The sequence below is a fragment of the Acipenser ruthenus genome, chromosome 33 (assembly GCF_902713425.1).
Source record: "Acipenser ruthenus chromosome 33, fAciRut3.2 maternal haplotype, whole genome shotgun sequence".
NCBI classification, from domain to species: domain Eukaryota; kingdom Metazoa; phylum Chordata; class Actinopteri; order Acipenseriformes; family Acipenseridae; genus Acipenser; species Acipenser ruthenus.
In genome coordinates this window covers 2,978,915-3,004,779 of record NC_081221.1, presented here as the reverse complement: position 1 = coordinate 3,004,779, position 25,865 = coordinate 2,978,915, and the positions used below count along the sequence as shown (strand labels likewise).

Below are 25,865 nucleotides of genomic sequence, written 5' to 3'. Positions count from 1 at the left end.
AGATCTGCGCGTTAATTTCTACTCCAGCGTTTCTGTCAAAGTACACACATTTTAAATAGAGTATATACATCATGACATTAAAGGTTATTATTCTATCCAATCTTATTTTAAATGTATAGCAATAAAGGATATAAAATTACGTGCTGATGTGCATCAATTTACAGCTGAACCCCCATTGATTACCTGTTTGAAAATAAACTAGCTTGCACCCTTTAGATCTCTCAATCTCACACACTTTCTTTTAACTGTGGTGTTTGAAAACTGCAGCGTGCGCACTAGCACTAGCTTTATCTAGTGCAGATCGTGCATTGTAAAATAATAATAATACAAAATAAACATCGCTATTAATGCGTTTTTTTTTTTGTTTTTTTTTTAAATGGGTAAAGCAATGGCACGGCCGCATCTCTCTATAAAGCCTTGAATTGCGCGAGCAAGAAAGTGCAGACTGGCCGATGGGAGGAGCTCCCTCCGCGTGTGTGCAATGTGGTCCCGCCCGCTGAATGTTGATAGTGGACAAGGCTTTGAAAGCTCACGTTCACACTGGCGTGTGCATTAGCAATGTGTAGACGCACGGACCAGGCGCTGGTGCCAGTATCTGCATCTGTCTCTTGCATTCAGAATGACAAGCCTTCCAGCACTACCGCATGGGATGTTTACATAGTTGGACACGAGCAGATATTTTTTATACATGTGTATTTATATTTTAGAAACGAACATATAACGCGTAATACAACAGTTGTTACAGCTTTCAGCGGACTGAAGTTTATCTATGCTTAACCGAAAAAAATAGTATTATAGGCTAGTTATTTTTTTTCTCCCAGTAGAGTTTGAAGAAAGATGTCACATGCACACTTTTCCAAGGAAAAGCCAGAGAGGGTTTATGGAAAGACGAAGGTAATTCAACTGTGACTTTGTTATGCTAAGTATGTTGCTCTAAAACAGCGAGTGTGCAATGTCAAGTTTCAATTTAATTTAAATATTTGTTCTGTAAAATAAAATAAAACAAGCGTTGTTGCTTTGTAGGAGCACACTTCAAAATCATGTCCCAAACCGAAGTGGACCGAGCTGTACGCGGCGTCTCTTTAAACTCGGGTTCGGATGAAGATTCGCGTTTGATTCCCTTTGTGGCACCGCCGAGGAGGCGAAAACACTCAGGCAATGCCAGAAGAAACTCGTACAGGTTTAATAAAGTTAACGCCACGGAACTGGAGCCGATAGTATATGGGTCTCTTTCCAGCAGCCCTCAACCACAACCTTGTTCAACTGAGACATTTTTGACAGAAGCTAGCGAGGACGCGGACTCTCTGTCTCCGGGTTGTCCCCTGCCTTTCACCGTCACCAGCTCGCCAAAAGCGCAGCACAACCTTGCCCCGCCGATTAACAATAATAACAGGGACGCGATGGTGCAAAAGACCATACCGGTTATCAGTTCGGACTCGGAGGACGAAACCAGCCAACAAAAACACCAAAAAGTGATTTTATCACGGGCTTCCTTTGAGAGTAAATGTGAACAAGAAGAGAAGGAGGAGATCGAGACCAAAGCGGTGGCCACCTCACCTGACGGCAGGTACCTGAAATTCAACATCGAGATCGGGAGGGGCTCGTTCAAGACTGTGTACAAGGGATTGGACACGGAAACAACGGTAGAGGTGGCATGGTGCGAATTACAGGTAGGTACAAATGTCATTATGGATATTAAAATGTACTGCATGCATTCATTTGACAAGGCAGCAACCCCGTGTCACGAACAGTTAAAAATCCCTGGCACTGGCACGTGCTTGTTACAAAAACGTACTGCACAATACCTGTGATGTGCATGCAGCTGTAATGCATTTAAATCCACAATGTCCAAAATAATGTATTATACTGCAGGTTATTGTAGCGGTACAACAAATTCCTTTTTTTTCTAACTTGTCCCTTTGATTAATTTACTCGGCACTTAGATATACTGTATGTTTCCTATTCCAAAGGTGGACTAAATGCAACCCAAGTAAGCACAAGCGTGTGTTTGTTTTCATCTGTATAGACTTGTCCATAGTACAGCAATCTATTGCATACGCTTCTGTAACTATAAAAATATTTACTTGAACCAAACGCTAAACAGCTGTAAAACTTTTATTTGGCTGTTTTCTGGTACATTTTGTTGTATTTTTAAAAAATACAACATAATATTGTTTGCCTTGTTGTGCCTTACCATTTTGATTGAGTTGTTGTGGATACAATGCTATACACTGAGGAACAGTGTTCTGTCAGTCCTATATTCAGTCCTAACATGCTTCATTTGTGAAACCCTATATAGAGGTGCCATATGATTCCGTGACGCCTAATTTCACTCCACGTGCTTATATAGGTTGCTTTAAATTCAGGGCTGCAACGAAGGGTACATTTTGACATTGGAAGTTTCGGAACACATTACCGAAGGAAGGCTCGAACCTTCGATGGTACTTATTTTGCATAATTTGCTGATGACGTCACCATATACTTGTTTATATGTGATTGAAAAACCTCTGGCCCCACCGGTTCTGACGTCCTGGATTTTAATACAACTTTTGTTTACATAATATGCATTATACAAATAAAAAAGATTGAATTTTGCACGTGAGTGACATTTAATGTGTGATTTATAGTATTCACACACTCGTCAGACGGTTTCTGTTAACAGAATTAAAAAATAAATAAATAAATAAATAAAAATACGTGCGTGAATGCAACTTGACGAACCTTCGAAGGTTTAAAACTACCTCTGAATTCCTGGCTAAGGAAAGAAACCTTGGAACACACGCCTATTTAAATTAAACAGAAAAGCTGCACAGTTGCAAAACTTGGGCTGCACAATACAATATGTTGAAGTCTATTTTTACTGTAGCCAATATACAGTAAATTGCAGTCCCTGCTGTCAGCTTTTCTAAGTCTGTTTGCTTTCTCTAATCCGGTGTCAGTGAAATAACCTCGCTAAACAAGTTTGTGGAACAAAACCTTCTACACTTGAATCCCTGAAGGATAATTCCTAAGAGCCTGCAGGCAGGATTACTCTCAAAAGTATTCTGTATAAACTGTAACCTTGAGAAAGGTACAGATGTGTCTCCTACAAGCAACAGCTGTGTTTCAGTGGTACAGTAAAGCCAATGTAACACTTCAGGTAGTGCAATGACCATGTGTAACCACTGTGAGCAAAAAACTGAAGCATAGCTGCAGCTGCCCAGTGTGACCACAACCACACACTTCCTTGGCCAAATCCCTTGTTCTGCGCTGCCGACTTCACCCCTGGTAACTGGTGACTTTTTACTGTTCCAGCCTGAACTATGTCTGTCTATAAGTACTGTGTTTAGAGTCCTCTATACGTCACTTCGGATTTTGTCTCATCTTGTATTCCCGTGGGATTCAGCTGGAAGCAATTCCAGGTATCAGATTTGGCAATGTCAATAGGAAATTATGTAGAACTGCTATTAAATTGGCACATGACCAAACTTGTTCTTTTACCTGTTTTATTTTCCTAGTAATTACACTGTGCAGTATTCCCAAGCAGCTGTTTATGTTAACTGTACAGACTTACAGACACTGAAAGTAGCAGTAATGTGTCATATGTCTACTTAACAGTATGTAGAAATTTAGTAACTGTAGGTAGCAGTAATATAGCTTAAAGGTGGAAATGATAGAGTTCGCATGTTCTATCATGCAGAGAGATCAGTTGTTTCTTACTAATTTGTACATCTTCACTTCTGGAGATTTTTTTTGTATCAGATTAAAATATGACTTTCATTTCATGCCAAAACAGGGTTTGTCAAAGACTCAAAAACAACAAACAATTTCACAATGGGGAGAGCTCTGATTTGAGTATAGCTCTGTGGTTTGGAAAGTTATAATTTGCAGAGCTTAGCAGTTTTGTCAGAAAACAGAGACTCAGAAAGGTATTTAAACGTTTTTTTTTTCTTGTTGTTGTGTTGTAGAGTTTCAAATGATTGGACAGCGAAAGCTCTGGTCTGTGAATGATGTGCTTTTTAAGGATGTCGATTAATCTACACTCCTGTCCCACAACTCTTACAAGTGCTCGTTATTGCCTAATTACAATCTGGTTTTTGCTCTAGTGCAAAGTTTACAGAAAAAAACAACTGTTGATGTTATAATTACTATTGAAAAACAATTTAAAATGGTAATTACTACTACTAATGTTCTAACATTGACGACTTTTTGTGGTTTAGTACAGTTTTGTGACGCAGGCTATAATTTCAAAGGAAAACAATATCCTATTGTGACACATAGTACACCTTACCTACTCACCCTACCAATTTCTACTGCGGTAAACTTTCACAAGTGATGCAATCCCCCATCTAGACAATATAAATAATTGATAAATACAGTAACTGATCAATACTTGAATGACTAAGCAGTACATAGTTTAAAAAATGTGCACAGTTTTTTGTTATTGCTCCACAAAGTGCATAATTATTCATGACGAATACCAGTAGTATCAGATACCCATCCTCAAACTTTATATTGCAGTTAGACCCAGGACTTAATTGATCTTTGATCTTCAGGTCAAAAGACGCATTGCCTTTCATTTCAGTAAACTCCAGAGCACACGGTAGATCTTTACAACCTATCAACTCATCTGCTGTCCCTTGTTTACCTTTGTCACTGGGGAATATTAGCTCCACTGTCAGTTTTTGTGAAACAAGACGTGTGTAACCCGTTCCTGCTTTAGTTGGGACACATAGAAGTACATTTAAGTAAGTGGAAGGATACAGTCTTCCCTTAATGTTTACATTGAGGTAAAAAAATGTGCAAGACAAAATGTTCAGCACTCTTTTAGTTTTTTGACACTGTCCAGAGTTACAGGGACTAGCACTGCAATTTACCACCAAGAACAATGTCCCACTGTATGCTTTCTCCAGGCCTATCTTAATGGTATGCATGTCTGATATAGCTCCTCAATCTAAGTCCTGTTTCTTGGAGGCAAAGTGATCAGAGTGGATGAAAAGATTGATCGCCCCCACAGTAGGAATTAATCAGACACATGTTGGGAGAAAACTCCCAAGATATTGTCTGCATCTTGTAGCCTGGATCCTTATGAATATAGAATACTGTATTATTTATTTATTTATTTATTTATTTATCTATTTATTTATTAGCAGATGCCCTTATACAAAAAATACATATCAAGAATTACAGTACAATTAAGAGCAAGATACAAAATACAATGACTTCAGTCCTAATAAGAGCAAATACAAAACACAGTACGATTTGATATCAGGGCAGTTCAAGAGCAAATAACAGTGTTGATAGTTACATCAGGGTTAGATACGAGTGTAAGTGAAATACAAAATACTACAGATTGGGTTAAGTGCAGGATTAAAAACAGTAAAATAGGGAGCGGATAAATGCAGGTTAAAGTGCATTAAAGGCAGAGTGCTTTATTGTCCAGAAGGGAAGAGCTGAGTTTTACTGGTGTTGTCTGAAGAGGTGTGCCTTGAGGAGGTGCCGGAAGGTGGTCAGGGACTGGGCATTCCTGACATCCGTAGGAAGGTCGTTCCACCACTGCGGGTTGAGGGTGGAGAAGGAGCGGGCTCTGGAGGCAGGGGAGCGTAGCGGAGGTACAGCCAGTCTTCTAGTGCAGGCGGAGCGGAGAGGTCGAGTGGGGGTGTAGGGAGAGATGAGGGTCTGGAGGTAGCTGGGTGCAGTCTGGTCAAGGCACCGGTAGGTGAGTGCAAGAGTCTTGAACTGGATATGAGCAGTGATCGGGAGCCAGTGGAGTAAGCGGAGCAGTGGAGTAGTGTGGGAGAAGTGAGGCAGAGAGAACACCAGACGAGCAGCGGAGTTCTGGATGAGCTGGAGTCGACGGGTGACCCACAAGTAAGTGTCTTAACTACAATGCAAAAGAGCCGGGCTCATCTGCATTTGTGTTTTTAGAGCTTTTAACCTCATCTCATGTCATCAAGCCGTTACACCTGCATAACCTGGAAAGAGGTTGAGGAGTTGTGGAAGGGTGTGGTAATTCACAGACACGGGAGACAGAAGGTTGTAACTGAAACACCTCTCTGGTGCCCAGTTTTATTATTCTTTTCTTTCCTTCATTAACTGCCAGATGGCGCTGGTTCTGCTATCCCCAATACCAATGATGGTAAAGGGGTTGCACTTGTATCAGGCAGCACGCGCAGATGTTCAGAAATAAAAATGAAAACAAAAGGCGAAAGAAAAAGGGAAAATAAAACACAGTAATAGAAACTACAAACAAAAGGTGCTGTTTATACAGTGTTGCTCACTACCGCTAAACCGGTCAGATCGGGTCTCCAACCTACGCTCTGCTATTCATACATTACACTGGGTTTGCCAAGGTTCCCCCAGCTAACTGCACACGTCCCCTCGGGTACGTAACAATTATTTTTATTTTCCTTGTATTTAATGTCTGCTGTCTTCCTCAGCCGTGCTTGCTTGTCCAGCTGCTGGATTTCTTGCCTTGGTTTGTTTACCTCCTTCCAAACCCAGCGTCACTGGTTACCCCTGTAATCGCCAGCCTGAATGAATAACAGAGCGTAGTTCTTATAGGTCGAGCAACCCCCTCAAGGCCCGCCTCTCGACTACTCAGAGAGAGGGAAAGTAAAATAAAACTGTTAAGTCTACTACAAGATAAATACCCGCTACAGATCTAAGTAGTCGGCTAGCTGTACCTTTGTCAGATGTTTTGACATCATACTTTATTTGGCCTAATGGACCCACAGCAGGTAGTTTTAGCCCTGAATGATTTTGTTTTCACAATCTGGAGCCTAATAGACCTAATAAATAAGTCTATCCTTCTGCGGGACTGCCATGGAGACTGCTTGAAATTGAGCCAGTCAGGATAATTCACTTTATATGTAATTGAGACGCCTTTTAGTCTAATCATTCCTAATGAGATTGAGGAAGGGGGATGCATTCCAGGTGACGCAGAAAAGACAGACATTAGTATCAAGCCAAACTGTGCCTGTGAGTCGATTTCAGCACTGCATGGCTTGAAATGATCTGTAACCAGCTACGTTCAAATAAAACAAATATAATGTTGCTGGCTGTGTATTGCCAGATTCACCAATAACTATAAAATATACTATTGGGCATTAGGGACAATACTGCACTTAAATAGTATTAATAAGCTGACATTTTTACTGCTGTACCTGAGGGCATTTTTCATTGTCGGTTTACGGCCTCGGTACCCCAGTACAGCAGTAAAAATGTCAGCGCCCCGGATGAGAGGAAAATCATCTTCCAATCAACTTTTAAAACGCAGTTGCCATTGACTGGTACTGAATTGCAAACATGAGGGAAGGACAGCTTTTCTTGTTTTTGAAATCAACAGTGTGGAGCAGTGTTTAGGGCTCTGGACTCTTGACCGGAGGGTCGTTGGTTCAATCCCAGGTGGGGGACACTGCTGCTGTACCCTTGAGCAAGATACCTAGATTGCTCCAGTAAAAACCCAACTGTATAAATGGGTAATTGTATGTAAAAATAATGTGATATCTTGTAACAATTGTAAGTCGCCCTGGAAAAGGGCGTCTGCTAAGAAATTAATAATAATAATAATAATAATAATAATAATAATAATAATAATAATAATAATAATAATCAATACATGTACTGAATACCTGCCGATAAATACTTCTTAAAGACTATCGGAGTGCGAGTAATGAGTTTTTGCACACCCCTACTATTGAGATACAGTTACCCTGAAGAAACTTCAGAAGAACCATAAGTAGACCAGAGCCTCACCAGCAATGGTAACACTCTGTAACAAGTATTGGACCTGGATCACTTATGAACTGGATTAAGGTGTATTGGTGCATACCATTATGGTTCCATTGCTATGTCAAAGTACCATCATTTGGAATCAGCAAGCAGTTCACTGCAGTGGAGTTTTGTTACATGGAATCAAAACTTGCTACAACTGAACTGAAACTGTGGAATTACAATTGGGACTGTTAATATACGTTATTATTATTATTATTATTATTATTATTATTATTATTATTATTATTATTATTATTATTATTATTTTTATTTATTTATTTATGTATTTATTTATTTATTTATTAGCAGACGTCCTTATCCAGGGCGACTTACAGTCCCAAAAATACATTTCAAGAATCACAGTATAAGTATTAATACAATTAAGAGCAAGATAAAATACAATGACTTTGGTTCTAGCAAGTACAAGTATATGACAAAATACGATTCAATAACGGAGCAGATAACAGTGTCAGTGATAGTTACATCAGGATATAATTAAATAGAAAATACTACAGATTAAATAACACTTGTGACAGATTACAGTACTCTGTAAAGTACAGAGTACTTAAAATAAAGTCATACTATTAAGATTGTTTGTTATTATTAGTTTATTTAGCAGACGCCTTTATCCAAGGCGACTTACAGAGACTAGGGTGTGTGAACTATGCATCAGCTGCAGAGTCACTTACAACTACGTCTCACCCGAAAGACGGAGCACAAGGAGGTTAAGTGACTTGCTCAGGGTCACACAATGAGTCAGTGGCTGAGGTGGGATTTGAACCGGGGACCTCCTGGTTACAAGCCCTTTTCTTTAACCACTGGACCACACAGCCTCAGGTAGTACGTGAATGTGTTAGTCTTTCATGGTATAAATCCAGAACTACCCAGAGTCCTCCACACCAGTTTAAACTGTGACGAGGTACACCTTACCCCTTGTGTCTATTTGTGTTCTGTTGTATTATTTATAATTTAGATGTACTGTTTTGTGTGTGTTTTAAAAAAAAACCCTGATATTTTGTTATTGTTGTTAAAATTCCCCATCCAACTAAACACGTGCCTAATGTGGCCATCTCCAAATTAATGAAGTGATTACCAATTTGGAGATGGCCACGTATATATAAAGAGCGGATCAGCCGCTCATCAGGGTTGATTGGAGAAGAGAGTTTCTGTGTGAGAGAGACGAAAGTAAGAGAAAAATAACAATTGCTACTCATGCTGGCTTTTCACCAGCACAATACTTGTTTGGTTCAGTGTTTTTTGTCTATTTGTTTTGGCCATCGTGCCTTTTTGTTTGGTGAAAGTGTTTTGTTTCTGTTTGTTCAAATATTTTGTTTAATAAATGAGAGCGCATTTGCGACTCACTCCGTAGTACCTTTCCTGTGTGTCAACTTCCTGGTCTGTGACGTCACCACTCAACCATCCTGTCACAACACTCAAAGTACCTGTGACAGGGCCCTGCACATGGAAATAGTCTTTCTTGTTTGGATTGTGTAAAAAAAGTTGAGATATTTTAAATTTAAGCTTGGCAGAGATGGGGTTAAAATATCATCCTTGCCAAATCCATCTTGCTGACATGAAGGACTGCTTTCCAGCTCCTTTTTTTAAAGGCATGTGGCCAGGGGTTAATTGATAACCAAACAATCAATCAACACCAGCCACATTCCGCACATGGATTTTTAACCCTGTCCCCACCAAACTTAAATTCAAAATAACTAAACTGTATCTACACAACCCAAACAAGAAACACTATTTCCATGTGCAGGGCCACGTCACAGTACTGTATATGATAGAAGACAGGTTCACTTTTAAACCAGCTACCATTTGGTAACTTTTCCACTGCATTAGACTAATACAAACACTGCACTGTGGGGTGGGTGGCACGTCATTCTACTCTACCTGGTCATTTACAATGAACCTTAACAAAACCCCAACAAAGACTAAATGTTCACCTGCATCCCTGTGCCTCCCCAGGCAAGTCATCCTCTGCAATGTTCAAAGCAATTTGCTTTTGCAATTTCAATATTTCAATACATTCTACAATGGAAAATGTTTGTCTGATTTATTATCTATGGTCTTTTTGGGGGACACTGGTTTAGGAATCCCTCGAGGGAAGCAGCTTTTCCCTTTGTTGATGGTACAGAATGATCGGAATGAATGTTGTTATCAGTGATCCGTGACAAAAGACAAATTATATTTCCTGGGACATCAGTACACACATTTCCCAGTACTGTGTTCTTTGTCATAAACCGTATTAAAAAAGAAGTTATGCAAATTCAATACAACAAAACACAAGACCCCTGTGGTGCGGCATGACAATAACACCCAGTCTCCCCAACAACTAGGTCGAGTAGGTTCACCATAATTAATAGCTCTCATTTTTATTGTACAGTCGTGGCTGAGATTAAATGTTTTGAGAATCGTGTACTGTATGGTTAGTGTTCAGTTTGATAAATGTGCTGTCGAGCATCGCTGGTAAGTGTCATTAAGGAAAACTGTTCTGTTTGGTTGGGAGCATTATGAAATGGAGTATCGTGATCCAGGCATTGTCCTGTTTGTATGTAGTTATTTCACAGTAATTCATTGGAAATGATCCCTTTAAACACATTTACGTGACCCCCCCCCCCCACACTGTTTTCCATGTAAACATCTAAATTAAACCTCAATCAGTGATCATTACCTTGACTGCTTACATCTTACACTGTTAAGCTACAGTATCTAGTTAGACTTTGCTATTGATAGATAAAGGGATCTTGAGTTCAGAGTTTGTGCTGCCTTCAGCTAAAATAAGCACACAGTCGGAGCAAGGAGCTTTGAGCTGTTGATGGGGGGTTTTGATCACATCGCTTGAAGGCTGGCAAAACCCTTATTTTCTAGTGATGTGAACGAAACGCAAAGTGAATTAACGGATAACTGTTCAATTATTACTGTTACATAAGGGATTCCTGTCCTTTGAGAAGTCGTTTTCCTGTTCACCCACATCGTGCTGAAAAACTGTTCAGCGGAGCCAAGCCTCTCAGGTCTCAGAGAGCTGTTATCTCCATGCGTTTGGCCTTATTTGGTGTTGAATTGTGTGGTGTTTTGTGTTGCCAAGCACATCGGAGACTGCAGATCTTTTTACTCTATATGTAGTAGTGGAGGTTCCTACAATACATAGACAGAGAATTGCTTATCCATTTATGTGAGGAAACTGATGTTGTGTTCTTTAGTACACATTATTGAATCCAGGACTTTTTTAAGATGAGGGTAGCTATGCCTGTTTGACTTTGTGACAGCTAGTGCATTAACCAATTACTAGTTCCATATTAGTGTGGTAAAAAGTGTAGTAAATCAGGGTGAAATAGGGCAAATCACAGTCAGGGTTGGGGTCAATTCCTGTTTTTCAATTCCAATCCCTTCGAAGGAACTGGAATTGATATTTTAGATACATAATGTTTGTGATTGTTCAGCTGCATTCATTTGGAGCCGATTTTAATGGACTAACAAACAGTGACTTCAGTTTAAGTATTTTGTTGCCACTGTGTGAAACTGATTTGAGCAGAATCCTGCTAGTTGCAATTTTGTTAAATGTTAGAATTGGTTAAAAGGGAATGGGAATTGGAAATAGAATTGGAATTGAAAATCAGGAACGGACCCCAATTGAAAACAGCAATAACAACATATCATAAAGTGTTATACAGGCACCTCTCAGTGGAAATACCCTGTAATTGACACAGAAGTCTTAACATCATTGTTTAATGAGCCTGTATGTAGTCTCAGTCTAGGACATACTGTACCACTTGTAAATATTCAATGAACGCATGTATGACATTACAAAAGAGCTCATAAATACTGGATGCTGATTTATAGATAAGAAACGGCTCATGTTGTCCTCGATTGAATATTCAAACAGGTCCTCTTTGTCTTAAGATATTAGACACTCTATTGTTTAGAAAAACAAAACAAAACAAAAAAAACATCTGTTGAATTCTATGTGTGTTGATATTGCATTCATATTCAAACATTGACTTGTCACTGTAGTGCTACTACCAAGAAGTGTAGTCAGAAGTAGTCAATCGTAGAAATAATGTGGTAAAGCATGGTAAAAAAAAGAGTAAGTAATGGTTAAATAGTCTGTTTATTCATAATAACTCCTAACATTAAACTGGCAGAGATTTTAAAGTACAAACCACAAATCTAAAGACTCATTTGCCTTCTGGGATGGGTGAACAATGATCATGGTTTAAATAATTACTGGGTTTTTATTATTATAATTATACTGATGTTTGTGCTGCAGGCAAGAATGTGGGTTCACTCTAATTAAAGCACAGCTCGTTCCTTCTGCACAGTGCCTCCTAAGTTTTAAGAGTTGCGTCTGTATCTCTGCAGTACACCAACTGTTTTTTCATTTACATTTCTTCATAACAGACCTTGCAAAAACACAGCCATGCTTTTGCCATGGAAGTATACATTTTGCTATTAGGAAACAATTTAGATGCAGGTATATAACATTCTACGCTAATATCTTAATAGTATTTACCAGTATCTTTGACAAAAAAGTCTGCCTAGTTGGGAACAATAACTCCAGGCAACACAACAGACCAGTTAACCAGTCCAATCTTGCCCCTGTGAAAAAAGTATGACGTATGTCCTTATAAGACACACAAACTTGTAACAGGACGTAACCTCATATCCCTGACAGAGGACAGAATCTGTTGCAAACCTGTTTAAATACCTTAGTGCTGGATGAATTGTATAGTCTTTTACCTGCAATGTTATATTCTGCTATTCCTCCTATCCTGGACGGCTAGATAAATCCCACATTATGTTCTACTTCTAGGGGCAATGCTTTACTCTCAGCCTGCTGTAGAGCACCCAATGCATATGTGCCATTGGCACTGGAAGCAAGCAGGGTTTCTGTGTTTATGCAAACCGTTCTCAATTATGTAAAATGGGTCACGGACACAGTAGGAAGGACTTGTTTCTATGCAAAGCACTGACGCAGGGCTGTGGAGACCCAAGCTAGGCATTACCAGGTGAACGGCTGGACTGTAAATGCAGCATTTGGCTCTCCTCGCTCTCTCTGACATGGTGTCAACACCAGCCTGCTAGAGGCCTGTTTGCTTTGGCAGACACAATAACTTTTAAATGTTAGAGGACAATGGGTGGTAATCGTAATGTGTGTGTACACTGTGCCTTTATAAGTCATCATTCATTTTTTTTTGTTCCACTGCTATACAAACAATTCCCTAAAATGAATCTTCTCAGGGATGGGAATAAGACTCCTACTGCATAGCAGTTTCACCTATTCCAGATTTTACTACAAGCTAGAGTAGCCACAGTGTATAGGCAGCAAGCTCAGGTGTATTCTAATAAACCTGTCATAGTAAAACCAGGAATGGATCAAACTGCTGTGCAATGGCAGTCTCATCCCCCCCCCCCCCCCCCCTTCTGATTGTATTTCTAGTCTTCAAATAATGCCTTTTCTTTCTTCCATTAAGAATAATAATAACAATAAAAATAATTACAAACTGTGCACTAGAGCACTGCCCCAATGCATTGTGGCTTTATACTCTGATTAGAAGCCTGCTGAATGAATAGAAACCATAGTATATTTTTAACTAAGGCATGCAAAGCCTGTCCTTCAGACAGAACAGACCTGATCTGCTCTCAAACTGGATTTAACCTTCCAACTGAACTGCTGCACCTAAACCTTATTGATCATTATTATATCAAGATCCAGTACTAAGGCTAAGCCTTACAGGGCACTCTCAGAATTAGGTGTACTCATTGTAACCTTTTGTTTTGTGTTATCATTTTGTATTAGCGTATAAAGAGATCAAATATTTGAAAGCAGATAGATAGATATGAGAACAATACAGTTGCACAATATGAATGGTGTTAGGCCTTGTGAGTATTCATTTAAAAAGTCAATTCTTAACCTCTGTCATACAGCATTTTTCTCATTGAGCATGTACCATTTTTCATTTAGGGAAGCAGTCTACTATAAAAAAAAAAGACATTCTGCTGTCTGCCTCAAAGGTATTCTTTTAATTTGGACTTATATACACAGATAAATTCACAAGTATATAAAAGGGACATTCACGGGTATATAAGGAGTTGTAGATTACCCTTATAATCCTTCTAAAAGTTTCCCATAGTAAAAGCATAGCAAAGTGTAATAAAGTACTGTGAAAGTGGAACTGGGCAGAGGCTGGGAGTAAACCGGCGACCTTGAGCGCACACCGCGAGCGAGCCTCTTAACCACAATGAAAAAGAGCCAGGTTCGTCTGCAATTGTGGTTTTATAGATTTTAACTTCACTCATCTCACCTACAGGGGATGATAACAGCAGTGTATCACACAGCACTGCCTGTTACAAAAGCTAGGTAAGAATTGTAAAGACCTGGTAGGTATTAAAAAAAAAGCATGGCAGACCAGGGTATACTATGGTAAATGCACTGTATAACTATGCAAATTTTCTAAAATATTGTGCTAAACATTTATCAGGGAAGCCACAGCTGGATTTCTTTTAGAGCATTTTATAGTACCAGGAAATCTGCCTGGATTGCCTCAACCACTTATTTTTAGGGGTAATCCCAGGATAACTATGGGTAGGTGCTCAATACAGTTACATGCTCCAAGACATCCAGCTGTGGCATATCCCGGCTGGGAATATGTTGGTTCTACAGTAAGTTACTGCCTTCATCCGTGTAGACTGGCAGAAATGTTGGTCTACTTGACTTTGTTTCTTGGAAATTGTACGTTATAATTGAAGTTATGGACGCCATAAACAATTCTTCCAAACCCTGTTATGTGTTGTCTCTGTACAAACGTGGCTTTCATAGGGCACAGACATCAGCAAGTCTTGGTGCATGGGAGTTTGGCGCTGTCTTTAATCAATGCCTTTCTTCTCGACTCCTGACGGAAAGCTGAATAGCTTGACCCGATGGTGCATTAGTCACACAGGGAATGTTTATTTTGCTTTTTATCAGTCTTGATAACAAGGTCAAGAGCCCAATTACGAACAGATCTCCGCTTTGGAACTGGCGTCTCTCCTTGTCAGCTGTGGATTTTTCAAGCACTTGCAGGTGTTATTGGTAATACCTTGTGTTATTGATATAACTTTAATCAAAGCCACCCATTAACACTGACCTTGAGTGATATGTCAATCAAATCTACTGCATTTCGTTTAGTAAACCAAATATAACACAGTGTGTTTCTCATGGTTAAACATGACAAGATCTATTAGCCATGGTTAGGTTCCATTTCATATGATGAGCTATGAAGTTTAAAGGGTGATGGGCCACAGTGGACAGTCAGGATGACATTGCAGTTTTCTGTAAAGGAGACTAATATAAAAAAAAATACTGCTTCGTAAAATGGCTTTCAACAGGTACATTGTTGTTATGACACTATAACAGTCACACAGACACGGAAAATGTGTTGTTCTACACTTCTTCCAGCTAGGAGAACAACATGCACATGTTCGAAGCACATGTGTTTGATGTTTACTGTGTTTGTTTGTTGTTTGTTGTTTTTGTCAGCGCTGTTAAATGCAATTTGCAAAGCCCCTGTAGACATTGATTAAGATCAGTATTCCAAGTTAGAGTCTTACCATTTGGTCAAAATTGAATTATGTCATGTTGTGCGTCATAAATGCAGATCACGTTAACTGAGGAGATGATGCATTTAATTGCCTACTGGTAATCATTTGGATTTGATACTTAACTTTTTTAGTCCAATTCCTTAATTCAGCTGGAGATTTGTAAGCACTGCACAGTCGTTGCTTTGATTGTTTTGGCCCCACTGCACACACAAGGTGTTAAGGGCAATGGAAAAGTCTAGAATACAATCCCTGCTGCCCCTCAAAGCTGGCACAACCCTGACCAATCAAGTGACGAGTGGGCGTAAACATGTAATCCTCATCTGGGGTTTCTCCTTGCTGTAATATGCTCGTATTGCTTTTTTTTAGAACCTGGATCAGCTCGAATTGGCCGTCAATCTGCGCTTGTAGAAATGAGGTCTAAGCAGTGCTGTTTTTGAAGATTGAATCCTCCCCTTATCTACAGCGCATTCCCCCAGATGACGGTGTCTGCTGCCGCCAGTGCTAGCCTTGTCTCCTCCACTCGAATTTATTTAAGGGCCGTCTTTGTTGTCCTAATGCGCATCTTCAAGGAAAGTCTGAAATCTGATTATAACAATTGCATTTGCTTTGAAATTAGCTCTGTAACAGTGTTAAAAAAAAATAAAGACCTCCATGACCAAGCATGACGTTTGAGTAAGAGGTGTTGTCTGTCCTGGGAATGCATTGCTAGAGCCGAATGTTTTATAAAGTGGTGAAATATCTGTTATTCACTATAAAGAGCTTTGAAGTATAGAAAGAACCAACCCTTGGGGAATATTGGGTGGCAGGGAGGGGGTTAAATTCCTCCCTGCAAAAACATGTGGAGATGTGGCTGGAGCCGTGAATTGAATAAGTGATTAAATGAGCCACAGGTGTATCAATAGGGTGATCACTGGTCTTGGTTTAGGTAGTGATGGTGAAGGAACAGTGCTGATTTTGTGGTTTGTTGTTTTTGTAATGTATTTGTATTTTGAATGTAAACAAATGCGCTTGAGCACTTAACTGTAGCGTTTCTGGTCTCTGAGTCTCCTTGGTAACGTATACTCCATCACAGGCCGTTTCTAACAGTTTACAACTGTCCTGATTATAATTAAACACAGCATTATTTCTGCTCTGGTACCCTGGTCTGTCAATGATTCTGCTAACCTGTTATAAAAAGACTTTTGTGTCTAATGTTTACAACCCCCCCCCCCCCCCAAAAAAAACCTACACGTTCAAAGGAAAACCACTAGGCAATCTGAATCTTATTTCTTTCATATGTCACAAACAAAGACTCAGTCTTTGCATTTCACTTGTTGATGACTGGCCTAATGGCTTCTGCGCTTGTCTACTTTCAAAACATCTTAATGTGCTTCGAGGTGTGTCATCATACATTAAAAAAAATAAAAACGTAAAAACATATTGGTAACTATAAAATTCTTATTATATTCTGCCACACTTGGCATAGTGAATTCAGTATGTCATCACCGCCTGTGCTCCAGGAACAAAACAGGTTTCATATGCTTCTGGATTGTGTCCAGCAGAGTAAAGCTGAGGGAACACAAAGCCACTTTTTCAGCTGCTTAAAACCTGGTTCCAGGAGACCTAGTGTGAGGCAGCTTTGCTGTATCAAACCCCAAGTCTCCCCTGGTGTGCCGTGCAGTGGTCTGAAACCTAGTCTCCTGAAACCAAGTTCCATGCCACATAATCGCTACCTGTTCCCTCAGCTTGAGATTGGATCTTCTCTTTGTGTCTCTACAATTACCAGCAAATTACATCACAAATGGGTTCCAAATCAAGGTTCTAAATGTTTTCTTTGGATGTCATTTTGGATCAAAACTATTTAGCAGGCTGGCATTGGTCCAAAATGCTCCCACAGTTTTCCACCTTGAGCTTGAATGACATCCCCTTGTCAAAATGAGGGGTTTTAATGGATTGAAAGAGTAAGGTCTTAAATGAACAAAGTTGCTTTAATCTATTGTAGCACAGGGGTTACAAAAATGTGTGTTAATTGTTTTTATTATTGTTTGATTATTTATTTAATGGTTAATTATCATCTGCACCTTGCTATCATTGTAAATTAGCGCCAGGTGTAGGGTATTGAAAGAGAGCACCCAGTGTCTGCAGGGCTGCTGTGTGAGGAACCTGATTATGTGTGTTATCAGTTGTATCAACGAAAGAGGTACTGTGTGTTCCTTTTCTGTGTGTTTTTCAGCCGGTAAACAAGCTTAGCTGTCCGGTTTATTAGAGTAGGTTTCGGTGTTTGTTTAGTTAGTGCTTGAGAAGAGTTAGGTTTTGTTTTCATTTTTTTGTTTTTGTGTTATTAAAAGTGTGTGTCAGCGCTGAACTTTAAGCCCCGGTGTGCTGGGTCTCATTTATAGGGGCAAACAAACTTCAGTGAGTATGGCCGTGTTATACTATCAACATTTTTAGATTTCGGTTAATCACGTTGAGTCAAATGAAGTATTATAAAACACAATTTATAAATTATTTAAGTACTTATTTTATAAGTTCTAGACAGGGGTGCTGGGGGTGTGGCAGCACCCCCTGGATTGAAGTGCTGTGCATCTGCTTCCATCATATACAGAGGTTGCAGTTTTGATCAATGGCTTTCAGCACCCCTACTATAAATTGTTCCAGCGCCACTGGTCCCGGATCATATGGAACTTATAAAATATGTCATGTAAGTTAAGAGATCCATTCCAAATGGCAAAGCGTTCTGACGCCCACCCCACTACCACCCCCCTACCTCCTGCCAACAATAACGTAATGTTTTTCAATCCTTGTTCCTTCTGATTCCTGGAATAGTCCGTCCCTCTCCATTCTCTTGACCTGAATAGATGTTACAGAAACCCTGGAAAATAAAGCTGCCCAGTTAATGAAGCATTCTCTCCAGAAATCATAATGTCGCACCTAAGTTTTTTTTTTTTTCTCTCTATCATTCTCTGTTGGGGAGGGGGAGACAAGCATTCAGAAAAGGATTGATACTGCAAGTGGCTGTGAGAATGCATTCTGGAGCGACGCCCTAGAAGAAGAGATGTGTGAGAACTTTGCAAGGGTTAATATTGTAATGATGATAGAGCAACACCTGCATTATACTTCCATCTGCTTAGCCGAAACTATATTGGAGTTTCAGGCTGCTAATTTTACTGCTTTGCACTGCAGCAGCCATTTTTATGGTCCAGGCTTTTCATTTGTCATACAAACATGTTTAGTTGGAGACTATTTTATACTGTCGTAGAAGCGTAGAAAGGGGTAGTAAGTCACAGAGGACCCATTCAAATGATATTGTAAGGAATTGCTTGTTAATTATCAGTATTACATTTAATATGGTGCCATTAATAGGTTTGAAGTATGCCCAGTGATACAGAACAAATATGATGTAATCAGGTCATTTAGTCTTGTTATGTTATACGCACAGAGCTGTCAAATTAAAGGGACCTTAGTGGGCTCATAGATCCATAGAAAGATAGTCAGTAAAAGAGTCCCTTGTCCCAGTGAATGCTATGAGTTGTTTGCCGACCTCTTTTACCCTGTGTGCTAAGCACACATACATCTACAGCAGATAGTGCTGAAATGTAATACCAGTGGTACACAACTGGGCAGACCATGAAAGGCAATTAAAACACCATTAGGAACAGATTGAATTTGCAGGAATCACAAGATTCAAACAGGTGATGACTATCAAAAGAATAATGCGAAGCACTTGATGAAATGCTAAATTCTTTGGGATTTGAGCTGGCACAAAAACATTTAAGATGGTTTTAAGGTGATATTATGCTGGTTAGCAGGCCTTCAAGGCCTGGTTCATGTTTTAAAAACGCTACCATGCCAACAGAACAAGCATCTTTGCATTCCGTTCCCTAAAGCAGGGCTTCTCAAACTCGGTCCTGGGGACCCCCTGTGTCTGCTGGATTTTATTCCAACTGAGCTCTCAATTACTTAACTATACACTTAATTTAACTGATAGTTTTCTTAATTAGACCTTTTTACTTGTTTCTAGCTCTCAAACAGCTGGAGATTTCAAGTTAGCTATAACATTTGATAAGTAACTTGAACTCACCTAGGACAGCAGTGTGGATTAGTGGACTCTTGCCCGGAGGGTCGTGGGTTCAATACCAGGTGGGGGACACTGCTGCTGTACTCTCAAGCAAGGTACTTTACCTAGATTGCTCCAGTAAAAACCTGACTGTATAAATGGGTAATTGTATGTAAAAATAATAATAATGTGATATCTTGTAACAATTGTAAGTCGCCCTGGATAAGGGCGTCTGCTAAGAAATAAATAATAATAACTCTGCAACTGTTTAAGAGCTGAAAAACAGTAAAAAAAAAGTCTAATTAAGCAAATTATTAGTTCAATCAAGGGTATAGTTAAGTAACGGAGAGCTCAGCTGGAATGAAAACCAGCAGACTCAGGGGGTTCCCAGGACCGAGTCTGAGGGCCTCTGCCCTAATGGACACATTTCTTGTGACCTTTTACATTATCATCTGTCAGCTTCAATGTCAATTAAATGTATATACTCTAAACACACTACCTTGCTGTGATGCATGTTACCTGCAGTGTATGAAGTAGAGGTTCTGATTTTATGGTTAAATCTGATGATTGTAGGGATTTCTACCGCTTGAAGGGGATTTTTGAAATTAGGGTTAAATCCGGTTTGACCCGGAAACGATGTCACAAATGTAGCTATTAACTTCTGGCATATTTATTTGTTAATGTTGTGTAAGTATATACAGTATTGTTCAAGGATTTACTTTACTGGCAATAAAGATGAAGGTATTTCCATTTTAAATTAACGTATATATTGAGTTCTGGAAGGGGAACTGTTTATTCAAATGACTAATTAAAAATGATATATGTGTGAGATATAGGGGGCTGCTTCATTTTATCAACCACCTGACATTCAAATTCCAAGAGGACTTAGTAATTTTAAAATAACGATCCATCCTTACTAAAATATAAAGATACTGTAGCAAGCTGCGTCAAAAATCAGTCCTTTCCGAAAGTGACGTTATGTTGAGACCTCACTTAAGAATCAATAAAGGCACATTGACATTAGCAGTTGCTTTGTAAAATTATTAACATATCGAAGCAGTGGATTGTATAGATTTTTACACTTTTAAGTCAAGGTCTGTCACTTTGAAGAAATGCAGGTGCTTCAAAGCTACCTCTTTCCTTGGCTGATATTGCAGTCTGCAAACAGGGAGGCTAACAGCACTGATATGCTTGCTAATAATCACAGCACCTCATGACATAACTTTCTGTACAGTGAGCTCAGTGTAACTTTTTTAAATTTTTGAAAGAAAGTGTTTTGAAAGAAACAGGTTGGCAGGAAGCAGTCCACAACTTTGGGAAGGCAAACACAGGTTGTGTTGGAAATAAGTTCCACAACATGGCGATCTGATTTCAGGTTGGACATTGGTTGTAGTGTGTGTTTCTTGGAAAGCCTGGGATAAGATCCAAACCGGAGGTGTTCAAACCTGGATCTGTTCCAGTTCTCGTTCTGTGCTCCTTGGAAACCAAATGGAAAAAGTTTGGATCCAATTCTCCTTTTTTTTTTTTCCTGCTTCCCCTGTGTTGCTAGGTTTATGCATGTCTATAAGCAGAGAAAATGTTTCGCTGCTTCTATCTGCTCTAACAGTATGTATTGTAGTCCAGACCCTGAGTTAAAATGTTATGGTGGCACCATCTTTTTGATTGAATACAGGCCCCCGTTTATGAGATTTATTTATCCCTTTCAGTCCTGGTGGACCCTCAAGGTCTCGCCTTACCTATGGCACCTGTGAGAAGGAAACAAATGTTGAGAAGGTTTTTGTCTTGCAGTGATAAAAGGCAAGTAAGAAAAATCACCTGTATTGTTATACAAGATTTCAGTGTGCCTTCCCGGGACACTAAAAGATCCTGTTTTGTAATCTTATCCCATTTTTAATCTCATGCTTCCACTTCCATAATTCCACTTCCACTTCCATAAAAATAATAACTGCCCTTCCGTTTTGGATGTCCCGATTTTTTGGTACCTCAGAGGTGGCAACCCTAAATATAAGCAAGTGGCGGTATAGTGAGACTTTATACTGAGGGATGGGTGGACCTAGTGTATATAGAGCATTGACCAGGGAAAGAGCAGAGGCTATTTATATTAGATATTTAGATGTTCTGCTTCTTGCCTTTGGAACTGTATCCCAATAGTTGAAACTTTTTTAAAATCAATTTTAAAAACATCTGTTTGAGTGAGCTTCACATGAAGAGTGCTATAAAAAAGTAAGCTGTATTGTATTGAAAACCTTAACTGTCCCAAATGAGTGTTGATCAAATGTCAAGATGCTCCCTATTGCTGTCCCTATAATGAGCGTTCAAGGCATTAAATGAATACAGAGCCACCCCCGTCTTGCTATGCGGCTCGCGAAACTCACCTTTTAAACACATCATGTGTATAAATATCCTCAAACACTCAGCTGAAGCCAGCTTTGCCTTGCGTTTTTTGTAATTCGAGAGCTTTCAGCCAGCGCATGTCTCTAGGATATATTGGGCTGACTGCAGGCATGGCTGGTTTGTAAACAGTGAGCACTGATCTCTCTCTGCTTCGTGTAAACCTGCAGGAAAGGGGCCTGGAGAAAGTGGTTTTGTAAAGAGTCCCAGTAGACCGTCCCCCATAGCCATTGACTGGTATAAATGGCTGCACAGAGAGATTGATTTACTAAAGCTTCATGCAGTGCAAAGGTTGCACCACAAGAACATCTGTATGTACTGAAAACACAAAAATAACATGCAAATAAACAATGCACTCTTTTTAATTCACAGTTAGACCACGTCAACAGTAAATTGTCATGTACTGGTCAGACTGCTTGCCATTAGGGTTTCCATTGATATACACTACCGGTCAAAAGTTTTAGAACACCCCCATTTTTCCAGTTTTTATTGAAATTTAGGCAGTTCAAGTCCAGTGAATAACCTGAAATGGTACAAAGGTAAGCGGTAAACTGCCAGAGGTTAAAAAAAAAAAGTTTAGGTTACCAGAAACTGAAAAATAATGTACATTTCAGAGTTATACAAAAAGGCCTTTTTCAGGGAACAAGTAATGGGTTAACAGCTTACAGCTGTTCTGCAGCAATGGAAGTAAATTAAGCCTTGAAAGTTGATGCTAACAATTCCTACAGGTGTCCCAACTTTTGTTGATTACTTACAAACCCTCTGTCTGTATAAAAGCAGTGTTGGAACAGACTGTGTTACTACACCCTCTTAAGCATTATTTGGACAGTATTTTACTGCAGGAAGTAGTATATTGCTCTCATAATGGCGAGAAAAAGGCAATTAACAAAGGAAGACAGACAGACAGACCATTATAACCCTTAAAAGTGTAGGTCTTTCCTTTAGAGAAATTGCAAAGAAAGGTGTCAGTGAGTACAGTTTCCTACACCATCAAAAGGCACTTGGAAACTGGAGGAAACTCTGACAGGAAGAGGTCTGGCAGACCCAAAGCCACAACAGAATAAGAAGACAAGTTTCTGAGGGTCAACAGCTTGCGTGATAGGCGGCTCACAGGACAACAGCTTCAAGCACAGCTTAACACTGGTTGAAGTAAGCAAGTCTCAGTTTCAACTGTGAAGAGAAGACTTCGAGCTGCAGGTTTGACAGGTCAAGTGGCAGTAAGAAAGCCATTGCTAAGATGGCAAAATAAGAAAAAGAGGCTTGCCTGGGCCATGAAGCACCGCCAGTGGACTACTGAAGACTGGAAGAAGGTCTTATGGACCGATGAATCAAAATTTGAAATCTTCGGTTCATCACGCAGGGTTTTTGTACGCTGTCAAGTAGGCAAAAGGATGGTTCCTCGGTGTGTGACACCAACTGTCTGACATGGAGGAGGAAGCGTGATGGTCTGGGGCTCTTTTGCTGGATCCAGAGTCGGCGACTTGCACAGAGTGAGTGGCACCCTGAACCAAAACTGCTTCCACAGCATTTTGCAGCACCATGCAATACCCTCTGGTATACGCCTAGTTGGTCAGGGGTTCATCGTACAGCAAGATAATGACCCAAAACATACCTCCAGGCTATGTCACAACTACCTTAGAAGAAAAGAACAAGACGGTAGGCTTCAAATCATGGAATGGCCAGCACAGTCTCCAGACTTAAACCCCATCGAGCAAAGCAACCTATAAGTGCAACAAATTTGTGGGAACTTCTGCAACAGTGTTGGGAAGAACTTTCCGAACAATATTTGATTTCCATTGTAGAAGGAATGCCACGAGTGTGTTCGGCTGTTATATCTGCAAAAGGTGGCTACTTTGATGAGTCAAAAATTTAAATTAAATTTTGTTAAACAAAACGATTCCATGATTTCTTTTTTATCTCCAATTGTTTATTTGTTCTATGCTTTAATTTCAGAGTATATTGAGACTTTAAACTGCGTAAATTTCAATAAAAACTGGAAAAATTGAGGTGTTCTAAAACTTTTGACCGGTAGTGTATATATATTTACAGTGCAAGGCTTCTTGAATTGACCAGTTCATTGTATTAATACTTGGCAACAGTAGACCACAGGAAGAGTATTTAAATACCAGAAGCACTGTTATAGAATAGCAAGATGTTCTGAATGTGACCTTCCATAAGTTACCATCCTCTTCCCCATGGTCTCGTGTTGCATTCAGCCAAGATTCAGCATTTATAACAGGGCAGAGGCTGGGCATGAACCAGCGACCCTGCACACCTAAAGCGAGCGTCTTACCACAATGCAGTTGTGATTTTAGAGCTTTTAACCTCATCTAATCTCACCGACGGGACAGAATCCATAAAGGTGGTAATTACACAACACTGCCCGTTACACATTTCAATGAGCTTGTTTTGAGCCACTCTGTAATGAAGGTCTGTTTTTTCTCCTCTTGTTATCAGACCTGAAATAACACACAAAGCACACTGAATAAAGCATTTGTTTTTATTGTGTTACTAGGGACCACAGTCTGGAGATAAGAGATTAGTGTTATTATGCCCAAAGAATGAAAACTGCATTCATTTCGTTCAGTGGCTAAATTTGTACATCAAAAGCGACTATTATTAGTGACCTTTTTCGATTTGAAAAACAAAAATGACAGCAGTATTACAGGGTAGTATATGTAATTCACTAACGCTTTTGTTAAATAATGAACTGATGATTCATATACCAGTATTAAAAACACAATTATAATTTGAGTAATTATTTGGTCTACTCAGTTTCATTACATTGAAGTGAAAGAGTTTTATTTAGAATGAATCGTGCTTTATTTTTGTGCATATTTTTTTTGAACAGATTACAAGTATGCAGTCTTATAAAGTATGAGAGCCAGGGAGAGCTTGGAAGGAATGTTAAGGAATGGAGTGAGCCAGCCTCAAGCAATGAAACTAAATGGATGGAAGCTGGTTCTAGTGTGACTCCGTTTAGCAGACCTACCACCAGCTTAAATGTAATAGATTGCATGAGGCACACTACTGTGGTACATCCTTGATATATCCTATGACAATGTTTTTTTTTCCATATACGGCTGACTGCATGATGGAATTGCAAATAACTCCGTATCTTAGGATGTTTGATTAAAATATCTTGACTGGTGTTTGCAATTGCTTTGTTAGATGTTTGAATCTTTTTTCTGTTTGTTTAGTTTTGTTTGCCTTGCTTTGCATAAGAGAGGAAGTTGGTGTATTTGGGCTGAGTGAGTCACAAGATTGAATTAAGGTTATATATAGACACACACACACACACACACACACATATATATATATATATAGTAGCAGGGCAGGGGCCCTGCAAGTGTAATATGTGTATTTTGTGGTAGGGACAGGGTTAAAAGCCTCCCTGCCAGCCTAAATTTTGTTTAATTATTAATTAGTAATTGTTTTATTGTTTTGGCAGTTGGCCTCATTATTATTAAATTAGAGCCAGCTGCCTATGACTGTTTCACTGGGGCATATAACCCCCCAGAATTAGTTAGTTAGAATTGTATTTTTTGTCTGAAATCCCAGAAAACTAGCAACACTTAGCTACTGTTATTTAATATTAATGTGTGGAATAAATTCGCGATAATACCTTGTGATATTTATTGCTGCCACACAGCATAGTTTACAGGAAAGTTGTGAGCCCTTATGGACTGAATAGCTTATTCCCATCATAAAATGTCTTATGATCTTGTAGCTTTGTAGTATTTTTGTAGTACTAGTATATTTATTTGTTATTAGTATACTTTTTTTTTTTTAAAGCTAGCTAGTGTTGGAGGTGTATCGCATTTTGAAAAGATTTTGCTAAGAGTATCACTGTCAAAGTAAACTAATTTTAAAACATTCTTCTGTCTTTGTAATATATTGTGTTGCATAGATCCCCAGTAAACGCTAATTTGGTTTACATTACTAGTTTCTGTATTTTATTTATGCATTCTAGTCACACGCAATGACACCTCATTTATCTGTGGATTTCACACATCCGTGGACCTATGTCCCCCCCACCAAGCAAGCGGATAACCTGAGTTCCACTGTATTGTTACGCTAATAAACATAGCCTTCTTGT

The 25,865-nt window shown here is 39.3% G+C and overlaps 1 protein-coding gene across 4 annotated transcripts in view; it reads left to right on the top strand.

The window, feature by feature from the left end:
• The first annotated feature begins 553 nt into the window (after nt 1–553).
• wnk4b (WNK lysine deficient protein kinase 4b) overlaps nt 554–25,865 on the top strand; it is a 64,449-nt gene continuing 39,137 nt past the window's right edge. For 2 of the 4 annotated variants that reach the window (XM_059006595.1, XM_034055745.3), the window contains exon 1: nt 554–1,670. In XM_059006595.1, coding sequence (XP_058862578.1) covers nt 1,041–1,670 — 630 coding nt within the window. In that variant the 5' untranslated portion in view covers nt 554–1,040. Of the gene's footprint in view, nt 1,671–18,282; nt 18,378–25,865 lie in introns of those variants that run through there. The other 2 variants (XM_034055746.3, XM_034055748.3) reach the window with 2 other exon arrangements.